Source organism: Prunus persica, chromosome G5, assembly GCF_000346465.2.
Source record: "Prunus persica cultivar Lovell chromosome G5, Prunus_persica_NCBIv2, whole genome shotgun sequence".
Classification (NCBI taxonomy): domain Eukaryota; kingdom Viridiplantae; phylum Streptophyta; class Magnoliopsida; order Rosales; family Rosaceae; genus Prunus; species Prunus persica.
Genome location: NC_034013.1, coordinates 15,274,873 through 15,285,938, shown reverse-complemented (window position 1 = coordinate 15,285,938; position 11,066 = coordinate 15,274,873). Strand labels below are relative to the sequence as shown.

Below are 11,066 nucleotides of genomic sequence, written 5' to 3'. Positions count from 1 at the left end.
GTTCATAGACAAAGTCTATTTATGCTCAAATCAATGTCTGGTTAGTGCGTGGAAACATGATTGAATTTGAGACGAGACGACCTTGCATTTCTTTCTGTCATGTAACCATCAACTTCCTTGGCTTCATCATGATGATTGTGAATGAGATGAGATTCTCTCCCCTATCAGAACTCATAGATCTTTGGTTCAGATCAAACATTTGATGCTTTTTAAGATTCAACTTATTGATGATTCTTTGCAAGCATTACCAACTTGTAAATAATCATGAAAACTTTTACTATCTTCTTTTGCCAAGTCTTCTCATGGGGTTGGTTTGGTTAACTTCCTTTGTTGGGTTGAAGAAGATGATGAATGGTTCAGTAACATGACGTCACTCACATGGCTCTGTGGCAGGCCAGTTTCCCAACAAGAAGTACATTGAGTTTGAGAGGTGAAACAGAAGAAAAATTGTAGACCAGTTCAAATTTGGTTTCTATAGTCTAAGCAATTTCTCTCTTTTTACCTACTTTTGAGGTACATGGAGACTGGAGGGAGCTCTTTCTCCTTTTCCCCCAACCTTGAAATTATTGGACTGGTCATGCTTGCCTTTGTAGCACAATAATTTGCTCGTGAATGAAATCACAGAAATTGTCCATTGCTATAGAAAATTTTGTAATTTTGTGGAAGATGAAGAGCATCATATTGCAAGTCAAATTTCTTCCAAAAGGGGTTGGGGGGTTTATGGTAATTCACCCACAATAATTCAAGATAGCAACTTCACTAGATAACTGGTTCCATGCCAATACAAGGGTGAGGGCCCTTTTACAAACTGATTTAGAGGGAAAAACTCAATGTTTGAACCATTTCCATGAGTCATATTCAACTATATGCTCTATCAAAGACTATGAGGTGGAGGGAAAGCCTGTTCTATTTACATGGGAAGTAAAAATAGAACTAGGAAAAGAGCAGAAAGAATTCCTATTACCTTCATTTCCTTCTTAAAATGAAGGAAGAAGCATTAAATTGTTTTCGATGCTGCATCTGTTATTGATAGCTATCACCTTCAACCAGTTTTAGTTGCAGAGATTCTTGACATCTTCCTCCTTGGCAAACCAGTTCGGTATTAGGCGTGGCAGATGAGGATACAAGTCTTTGTAGGAATTCTTGATGGTCCCTTCAGCCACTCTAGTAGCGAGCGAAATATCTGCAATAAAATGGAACTTAGTATAGGCTTTTGCAAGAGGATGAATAAATAGGTACCACAGCTTTCTAACCTTTAAAAGTCCTTTTGTCATCCGATAGTTGGGTTATGATGTATATAACTGCAGCTGCCACCGATATCGGGCTCCTCCTGCAGAAGTGGGAGGGCATTACTTATATTAACTTGAAAAGAAACCATCAACACTAATGCTTCAAAAAATTTGAAATTATAGGGATTTGGTTGTATGTTCTGAATTTTAATATACTTCAAGATCCAAAATTTCAATTGGAAAAAAGGAAAGTTCTTAGTCTAATTAAAACACTGATGAAGGCATGGATTTGGTTTGGATATCATGTTACTCCTCAGCCTAACATTTATAACATCCCTTAGTTTAAATTCAAGCATAAACATCTAAGGACTCTCTCTCCTCTTGTGCAGTTATAGCATAGATATAATATTTTGATTTCTAGCAAACATAGCACGGCCAACAACAAGATCTAACCTTATGACAAGGTCTTCAGATTTCTGCACAGTTTCTTGGGCAGCCTTGACTTCCAGATTCTTCATTCCAAGATTGGAGCAAAAACGTCTCTACATATAAAAGACGGAAAAAATTATGTTATCATGCAAAACACATCTCTAACAAGAAAGCTAAACATTGAGATACATATAGACGCAATGTATGTAATGAAGAGAGCTCATGTAGCAAACTCACCAGATAGTCTCCAGCATGAATGGTTCCTATTTCCTGACCTATCTCAACCTCAAGGTGTTTCCAAATGAACTCTTTGGCCCGCCCAATTTCTTTCTTGCTAGCTCCACTGACTGCGGAGCATATTTCTGTTGAAACCCACAAGTTTAGCAACTCCCATGCTCACAAGAAATACAAAACAAGTCACTGATTACGAACACAAAAATGCCCTCATACCTTTCACAGTACGAGGCTTATTTTCTTGTCTGCAGGCAATGTAGAGGCAAGCAGCCACAACTGCATCTTGATTGCGTCCTCTCAGAGGTCTTTGATCTTCCACCTTCTTATATATCTCATTGGCTCGATCCTGGTAATCAGAATAACAAAACCATAAAGATCACATCATAGTTCTAAAGCAAGAAATGATGCATCAAAAACACATACCAAAAAAAAATGTAACTTCAATTGAAACATTAATCATGTTCGAATCATCTATAAACACTAACACAGATTGGAGGACAAAAAAAGTAAAGCATTTCCTTTGACTTCTATTGTAAATCAAAATACCAAATTGACAATTTGAAAACAAACCAATTACATAAGCAAAAGACATAATGGAAATTATGGTAAAGATACTGATATACCTTTATGGTTGTGACAAGCCCCAACCTGCAGTGACACACATAAACTGGCATCAGTTATGCTCAAAATCGACACTGCTCATGAATAATGACGCAATAAATCATAAAAGTTTCTTCCTTTTTAACTTTTTAGTGTCAAAGTTTTAGTCTCTCATTTTACTCCACTTTCCCAGCAACCAAACAGCAATTAACACAACATTTAACTAAAAGTCCAAACCAATCAAAACGAACCTGTCGGCCATAATAGCAATAGCACTGAAGATGTTGAGAAGATGCCGGTCGGGTTTAGAGGCGCGGCACTGCCACCTGCCGACGGAGGACGGCAAGGCATTGGAGGAAGCTCCGTTACTGGGACCTGAGATAACGGTGGAAAGCCCACCGTCGGCCAAAAGCGGGTTAACAGGTCCCCCGACCCGGTTCGGGTCATTGCCGTTGGACTCGTCGGCGAAGGAGCGCCACTCGGAAGTCTCGTCGACGGAGCGAGACTCCAGCACGAGCCCGCACTCCGAGCATATCGTGTCGCCCGCTGAGTGGTCGAACACAACCTCCGTCAGCATGTTACAGTCGCGGCAAAATATGTCCGACATTCCACAAATGTTTTTTTCTTTCTCCTCTGACTTTTCTTTGGGATTTTGTCTTGTCTGTTTCTGATTGACCGTTATAATTTTTCTGTTTTTCGTTTTTGGGGGTGTTTACAGTGAGCACTGTAAAATGATGTGAGCAGTAACGGAGGGTTTTATATATACATTGGAAGGGAAGGAAGAATGAGGGTGAAATTGGAATTTTGGATCTGCCTTTCTTTTGCAACTTATCTACCGATTATATGCAGGGGTGAGTTGGTGAGTGCTGGCCGTTGGGTTTGATAGGGCTAATGGCTTGATATGGGAATTTGATGGGAATTAGGTTCAATGAACAAATTTAACTTGTTTAGAGAATTTGGGATGTAATTCAATAGCATATCCAATTTAAGATTTTGATTTTCATGCAAATCTATAGATAATACTTAGTTTACTCTTTGGTTTGACTCTTATGTACGAATGATTATCGATGAAAATAACATCACGTGACCTGTTAGCACGATATTTCAACAAACCCCGTGTTGTCACCTTCACGTCATTCTAACTTTCCATCTATATACTAACATATGGGTATTTCAATCCATGATTTCTCTTTCATTTACTAACATGTAAAGGATAAAAAGTTATGTGAGTTGCACATTAAACTCCTTTATCTAAGACTTGAAACAATGAATTAGATTGAATGTGTGAAGTAATTGATCTCATACACATTTATTCTTTCCCGATTACAAGTGAGAATGTCATTAGATTGGAGTCCAAATATCCCTCTACGCAATTGGCAAAGTACATTGACAAAAGAGCACCGCCAGTTGCCCTAGCAGTGGTTTTAGATTTCTTATTTATTTGTTCATTTATGGGAAGATCATTAAGCCTTGAGGCAAGAATAACGCGGCATTCCTAAATTGCTAATTACTTTCCAAAGCAAAATATCAAGACGAATTTGGGAGGCCTTTCGAACCGGCCGGTCCATGAACATTGGCATAGAGAGAGTGGACCCCGCCCAATAGAGCGGGTTCAAAATATCGGGCTGCCACCAATAGCTGAATACTATAAACAAATTCTTCGTTAAAATTCTTTAACTAAACAGTCCAAATCTAAACCAACTTTTGTTTGTTTAAAAATAAAATAAAATAAAATAAATTAGTGGAGAAACTGGACGACCAAAGTTGTAAGCATTGAAACCAGACTCATTGACAGCCCAACATCAACAGGATGATTGTCGTTTGAAGATCCATGTCCATGTGAAGAAGAATATATACCACTTTTCAGTGGGCACATGAGTGCTTTGAATATAAATTATATTCATCTCATTCCATCTGTTGCTTGCTCTCCTAATTCTAAATGCAAAATTACAGCACCTGGATTTGTATGCAAATGTTCGCTACACATATCTGGTTGGACCTCGTCATCGTCATCGCCTTCCTTCCGGCCTCAGGTCGAAAAACAAAGAAATAAACAAAGGGCAGGAACAATAAAAGAATATATGGAAGGCAATTTTTTTGTACAGGGACCAGATCATATCATCAACCAACCAACTTGTCCTCCACAGACTATACAATATGATGGTGCTATGACTGCAAAACTTCCATTTTCTTTCCTAGATTCTCAAGATGGGGGTCATGAATACCACAACTACTATCTCATGCTGCAACACTGAGGCCGTCCCAGCCGTTTCAATTTGTCCCACATGCAGATCATCTGTCTCGGAGACTGGTAATGGGCTGTATAATAATCTTCTATGCACCCGAACTGGCAGAACTTCAAGCTGTGCATGTACTCTACTGGTCTTGAAGTGTTGAATTTCTCAACCCACATTCCCATGCTTACATCTTCCATCTTAAACAACTGCAAAAGTTCAAAATGTTTATAATCAACTTAAGCATGCCATCCATCACAGTATAGTGTGTGTGTGTGAGAGAGAGAGAGACACACACACAGAATGCATGTAATGTTACTTACCCTTAATTTACGTCTCTCAAACTCGGATACTATGAATTTTGCAATGTCGTATGACAAAATGTAACCTGGTCCATTTGCATAGGGTGGATAGTCTTCTTCTGGCCACTCCTGAAACCAGAAAACAGTGAACAAATGGCCATGAATATTAACATCAAAAGTGCATCAATACATATAGAAGACCAGGGTGGGTTTGCAATTATTCACTACACAGTATAAGGTCTCAGAAACAGTAAGTTCGTTCATACCTCATATGTCACAGCCCATTTTCCATAGCGTAGAGGCTTGTGGTAGTAATTTATGTTCCCTACATACAAGCTCCTACCCTCTGGTACTTTATGTGCTTCTTTGATAACGGCATCCACCCTAACAAATGTGTCATCATCACACTTCATAATGTACTTAGCAGACATTGTACGAACCTGAAACAGAAGAGACACCACTATTAATAAAATTATTGTGAGGAGAATGATCAACAATATCACATCTTCATTTATGCGTTTACTCCACAACTCACCCCATATTCGCAGATGGCAACAGTTTTCAAGACGACCAAGTCATAGTTATCCATGTAAGGCACTATAACAATATCACCAAAAAACTCTGCTTCTTTCTTTAGCTCGATATTCACCTCCCCTTTAGCATGCTGTCCCCAGATATCAACAAAGAGATTGAGAATCAAACACTGAAAAATTGTACATCAACCAACCACAAAATATTCAAGGGCCTTCATTGCTATTGCTTACCAGTGCTACAAAGAAACGAGCTACGACTTTTGATGATTGGATAAAACTGTGCTGCATCCAAGACTTCCTTACTGCCATCCTCTCAGCAAAATGGTTGCCTGCAGAAAGGATACCAATGAAAAGTTCAACACCTCCCTCAGAAAGAGGTGGGGCACGCCATCTGGTTGACATCTCAAGATGCTTCTGTGGAGCAAAACTAGGATGGGATGAGGGCAAAGACGCGGCAAATACAGAGTGCAGATCAACATCCCCACTCAGAGACAGCCCAGTGGCATCCTCAAGAGAAAATCCCTGTAAAAAATATAACAAAATCTTAGCAAAAAATCCCATTAATCATCATGAGGTCAAGAGGAAGTAGAATATTACTCACACTATGATAAGGAAAAGAGGTGATATGCCTCCCATCGACATTAATATGATAACCTTCCAAACCAGCGCTAAGGGTTAAAACAAACAATTTCTCCTCTGTAAATGAGTATGGCCAGTCAACAGGCACCTTTTTAGTTCTGCCTACCAGCCTGCTCAACCACCATGTTGCCTTGGACTCCACTGAGCGACTGTCATCATCACGAATCCATTTCTCACACTTCACCTGACCATCAACTAAAACCAGCCCACAGAATTACTCAATTTGGCGGTGGCACATGAAAGATAAATGAACTCAAGGACTAATGGGCAAAATGACTAAGAATCACAACGATAGAAACAAGAAAAATGAGGCAAAAAACCAAAAAAGGAAAATCTTTTAATTTTCATGTTGTTCTCTGGAGCATATTATCAATAAGCAGTTATTCACTATGCTCATAACAACTGAAACACAATTTGATTTGTAATAACTACCCCGCATGCTGAACATAAAGCTGGCATAACCACTCCACACTCTTAAGCAAGACTTTTATATTGCCTTTTAGCAGTAGCTTAGCTACAATGTTCTAATTCCAAGGCATGCTAAAAACTTAAACAACAACTAATGCACTAAACCCACTTCCTTTTCCCTAACCAAACAATATACAAAATTTACTAATGCCTTGATTCTCAGACAACATGCAATAGAAACGAAAACAGAGCAATTCATAGCATCCATACCAAACATAACCAACTTCAACTTTATAATAATCACTTACCAGTTTCATCATCAGCCTTTGATTTCCAGCCCTCGCAGCGAAGAGCCGAGCCCCACTGCATCCTATAACAAGTGTTGAGTTCAATCACAGGCTTTCCACTCCAATCCCCTTTCAACCTTGGATTGAAATGCAAAAGCCTTGGTGGCTCCTCACCCTCCACAGTCTTCAACCCCAACAACTCCACCTTGAACTGCGAAACCATCACCGACTCTCCGTCATTCACCAGCGCTATATTGGGCTGAGCCTCCTGGTGCGCCGCCTTGGGCCTCCCCACCAGCGTTATGTGCGAGCCCAATGTTAGCCCACACGGCAGCACCATGACCCTTCCCTGGGCCGAAAACTCCGACCCGGATAACGAAATCGAATGCCGGCACGACTCTGATCTGTTCTCGACCTTTTTGGCCTCAATTCGGACCTTCCCAGCCTGCAACTCTTCCCAGAACTTCCTCCCCACTTCCCAAGCAACCTTGGCCGGCTTATAAAGCTGGGAATCGAATGTTTTCGGGTCGAATACTAAACCCGAGACGATATTGGACTCGCTGGGTCGACTCTGAGTCGGCTGGTACGAGTTTTGTGAAACTTGTTCGAGAGGTCGACTTGGGGCGTCTTTTTCTTCAACGGCTTCCTTGCTATGGAGCCTGCTGGGTCGAGACAAGGGGTCCTGAGAGATGATACTGAACCCAGTTCTCAACACAAAGGGGATTTCCACTGTGACTAACAGTAGGTACAGAAGCCCAATAGCAATCAGAATCTGAACCGATCTTTGCCTGGTTAGAGAGAAGAAGGTGCCGAATCTGTCCAATTTGGCCCTCCTCATCCCCAATCTTATAAAACTCAAAAACCCTACAATATACCAGCAAGCAAACTGCTTTCCAACGGGCAGAGCAAAAAAAGGGATTTTGAACTCTGGGTTTTGCCAAAAAATGAGTCTTTTATTCAAATTCAAGAGTTAGTTAGAGAACCAGAGGGACGGGTCAGCAAACTTGCAATACAGACGCGTAACGAAAGAGTTAAGGAAGAAGTAGGAGGAGGAGGTGTTTGGTCGATTTTGAATTCCAGGTCGGTGACGTTAGCTTTTTCCTGGAAGATCAGAAACAAGTTTTCTTTTTTTCTAAACAAAAAGTGGTGCTCCGGTTTAAAACGGAATTGTGATTGAAATTGAAATTTGAAGAGACGTTTTTTTGATGCGAAGTGGAAATTATTAAATAATTATTTGTGTGCGGTGGTGGGGTTGGGATCTGCTGGTAGTAATCAACACTACCCGCCACTTCGCCGGTGAGTCCGAGGCAGAACTCTGGACAGCAAAAACACAGTAAACCCTAAAGTTACCCCTACATAGTTTACTAGAGTATTTATCCACAATCAAAGGAGTGTTGGCAAATAAATCTATAACGAAAGGAGTAATTTGTTAATTAAGATATTGATTATGCAAATTATATCTAAATTATACCTAAATCATTTATCCATTTTGAGTGTATTAATCTCAATCTCCTTCAATCAAATAAAATAAAATCACAAACCTTGTATCACTAACAAGAATATTTCTTTACCAGTTCAATTAGTTGGCACCTTGTTTTAGGGTTTAGGGATAATTTTAAATCATGAAAATTTTCTATGTCAATTTTACGAGAAATATTTAATTGCAACGAGAGTTGTTTAGGTGTAAAAATGTTATTAAACGTGTCATAAAATTACTATTCCCGTTTTATAAAAATCTTTCTCTAATTTTACACCTAATAAAAAGTAGTAAAATTTTATTTCTGAAAAAGTTAAAAAAACTTATCTAGATCCCTTTAGAAAGAAAGAAAAAATTTGAACATTATTCTTTCTTTTACTCTTCTGACTCTCATATTTCTCATCTTTATCTTTTGCCACTTTTATAATGTGCCATGCACTACCAACAATTTTTAACAGCTAAAAGTAATGAAAAGGTGCTCACGATCAGAATTGAGGGCACAATAGAAACAAGAAGGAAAAAAAAAAAAAGGGCCGTTAGAACAGCGTAGGAGGCTACACAAAGGTGGAAAAACAGCAAAGCAACCGTTGGGATGGTGGAGCAGCCATGCATAGCAAGTGTCTCCTCCTACATTCCTGTATGACAGATATGCAGAAGCGTTTCTTCTTGTGTTTTTGATGAATAATTTTTGCATATGTATCAAATTGTGATTCGCAGAGAGAAAGAGTATCTCCTTACAGGTAAGGAGGCAAGAAATGTCCTTTATTTTGCTCTCACGCGTGGAGGGACTTTATATATCAGTATTTCACTATTAGATTAGATTAAACTGAATTAATTAACTAGATTAATTAACTTGTCTTTCTCATCATGATTAATGAATCTATTGGGATCTTTGTTGAAAGGTCCGCCTGTGATTTTAAACACCTCATTTTTAGGAGAAACTTTCCCAAAACCATCCCTTTGTTTTTCATCCTCCTCCTAAGTCCTAAAAATTTATAGTCCTTATTATGTAGCTGTGTTTCTGTGTTGAATTTCATAGCCATTGTTAGGGTTCTTAGAAATTCATGGGATATGTCTTGCTCATATTTCAATGTCTATGAATATTGAGAATGGAAATAAAATTATCATGATACCGATAGAAATATAACCGTAATAATATAATCGTTATTATCGTAGAGTTATTTTACCACTAGATTCATTATATAGTTAAAACTAGGAAATGAGAGTGAGTTATGTTGTCTTTGCATAACTTATTAGGCTCTGATTTGTTCTAAAACTTCCACTTTGATCACTTTTTTCTAAAAATTTGTTTTTTAATTAGCTATAATAAGGCCTTGATTAAGGTAAATACCAAATAGGTGCACTCTAATTAATTACCAACTGACTAGGGACGTACGGGAAATAATTGTTTCTTCAATTACACAAAAGCGCTTTAGAAAAAAGTAACTTCTGTAAATGGTAAATCTATCAATTCCTAACTAACTTTTGTGAAAGGAACAAGCTAGTCCCTCCAATTACACATAGAGAAGAGCGTGACAAACACTATATGTTGAAAACCTCCCTTTCTCGACGGGTGGGTGCAATGCAAAGGCTTTTTGGATGAATTGGAGAGAGTGATGTCAAATGAATTGACTTGGTAAAAGGAGACATGATATATATCACTTATTTATATGCTCCTTTCTCGATCGGGTGGGTGCAAAGGCTTTTTGGATGAATTGAAGAGAGTGATGTCAAATGATTAGACTTGGCAAAAGGAGACATCATATACACATCACTTATTTATATGCTTTGTAGATATCGTAAAAATTAGCAATGTAATTAAGGTGCTTAATTAGGTACTTCACGTTAAACTAATACAATTCAAAACTTGAAGTTGAAGGAGACTCCTTCAATAAAAATGTGCTTAAACCATCTCATGGGTTTATAAATACACAATCTAGACACCATGTAAGTTGTAACGTTCTCTTTTTTTTTAAGTTTCTTGGCAACCTCACACATACCCACCACACAAGTACAACAAATGAGGTAAACTATTTCATCACATATCATATATTATGCCTTGGAATTCCATTGTTCATTTCAAGTCATTTCTTGGGTTTGTTTTTTAATTTTGTCAAGTTGGAAAGTTGTTTTCATGATCCATCTCTCTCTCTCTCTCTCATAACAAAACTTAGTCTGCACAGTTTTGATTGATCTTTACATGTATATGGACTCGATCTATGGGGAAATAAATGGCATGAAATATTCAAAGATCACCAACCTTAATTTATAACCAAATGGGGTATGTCTTTTGTTTTCTTAGTCAGAGAAGTGAGAGTTAGACACGTTTCATTGAGTATAAAACTTGATGAATGATGTTATTATGCATGGACTTACGTTGACAATTAGACAATATAGGAGTTTGAAGAAATTATAGAATGGTACTGTTAGTAATATTTTCATTCAAAATTCGTCACATGTATTATTTTTTGACAACTGGATTCAACACTCATATTTACTTTTAAAATAAAAATAAAATGATTTTAAAAAAACTTTAGAAATAAAAAAACCAAAAACCACCCGCTTCAGCAACAGTGACCCCCCACCACCGTCTTCCATGAGAGCACGTCCAGCGCGCATAGGAAATCGGGTGAAAGGCCCCCTGGGCGAGCCCGAGATGGCTCCAGCGCAAGGCCCGCAGCTCGGTTTCGTGGT

General features: G+C 38.5%; 2 protein-coding genes across 2 annotated transcripts; both read right to left on the bottom strand.

Moving 5' to 3' along the window:
- LOC18777113 (transcription initiation factor IIB) lies at positions 739-3,612 on the bottom strand. The gene is made up of 7 exons (XM_007210119.2): positions 2,744-3,612; positions 2,516-2,540; positions 2,109-2,238; positions 1,896-2,020; positions 1,683-1,771; positions 1,254-1,330; positions 739-1,183 (listed from the first exon to the last, which is right to left on the bottom strand). Exons 1-7 carry the CDS (start codon positions 3,097-3,099, stop codon positions 1,053-1,055), a joined length of 933 nt encoding a protein of 310 aa, XP_007210181.1. The 5' UTR covers positions 3,100-3,612; the 3' UTR covers positions 739-1,052.
- Positions 4,266-8,145, bottom strand: LOC18778054 (hydroxyproline O-galactosyltransferase GALT6). Its single transcript, XM_007210230.2, has 7 exons — positions 6,917-8,145; positions 6,163-6,395; positions 5,793-6,083; positions 5,564-5,692; positions 5,295-5,468; positions 5,050-5,157; positions 4,266-4,935 (listed from the first exon to the last, which is right to left on the bottom strand). The coding sequence occupies exons 1-7, from the start codon at positions 7,731-7,733 to the stop codon at positions 4,726-4,728; spliced, it is 1,962 nt and encodes a 653-aa protein (XP_007210292.1). The 5' UTR covers positions 7,734-8,145; the 3' UTR covers positions 4,266-4,725.

Excerpts from the sequence above, each read along its gene's own strand:
- LOC18777113 (XM_007210119.2), bottom strand. The coding sequence starts at position 3,099 with ATGTCGGACATATTTTGCCGCGACTGTAACATGCTGACGGAGGTTGTG. Across the intron at positions 2,541-2,743 it reads ATTGCTATTATGGCCGACAG|GTTGGGGCTTGTCACAACCA; the intron begins GTTCGTTTTGAT and ends GTGTCACTGCAG. Across the intron at positions 1,331-1,682 it reads TCTGAAGACCTTGTCATAAG|GAGGAGCCCGATATCGGTGG; the intron begins GTTAGATCTTGT and ends CCACTTCTGCAG.
- LOC18778054 (XM_007210230.2), bottom strand. The coding sequence starts at position 7,733 with ATGAGGAGGGCCAAATTGGACAGATTCGGCACCTTCTTCTCTCTAACC. Across the intron at positions 6,084-6,162 it reads CCTCTTTTCCTTATCATAGT|GGATTTTCTCTTGAGGATGC; the intron begins GTGAGTAATATT and ends TATTTTTTACAG. Across the intron at positions 4,936-5,049 it reads TTGAGAGACGTAAATTAAGG|TTGTTTAAGATGGAAGATGT; the intron begins GTAAGTAACATT and ends GAACTTTTGCAG.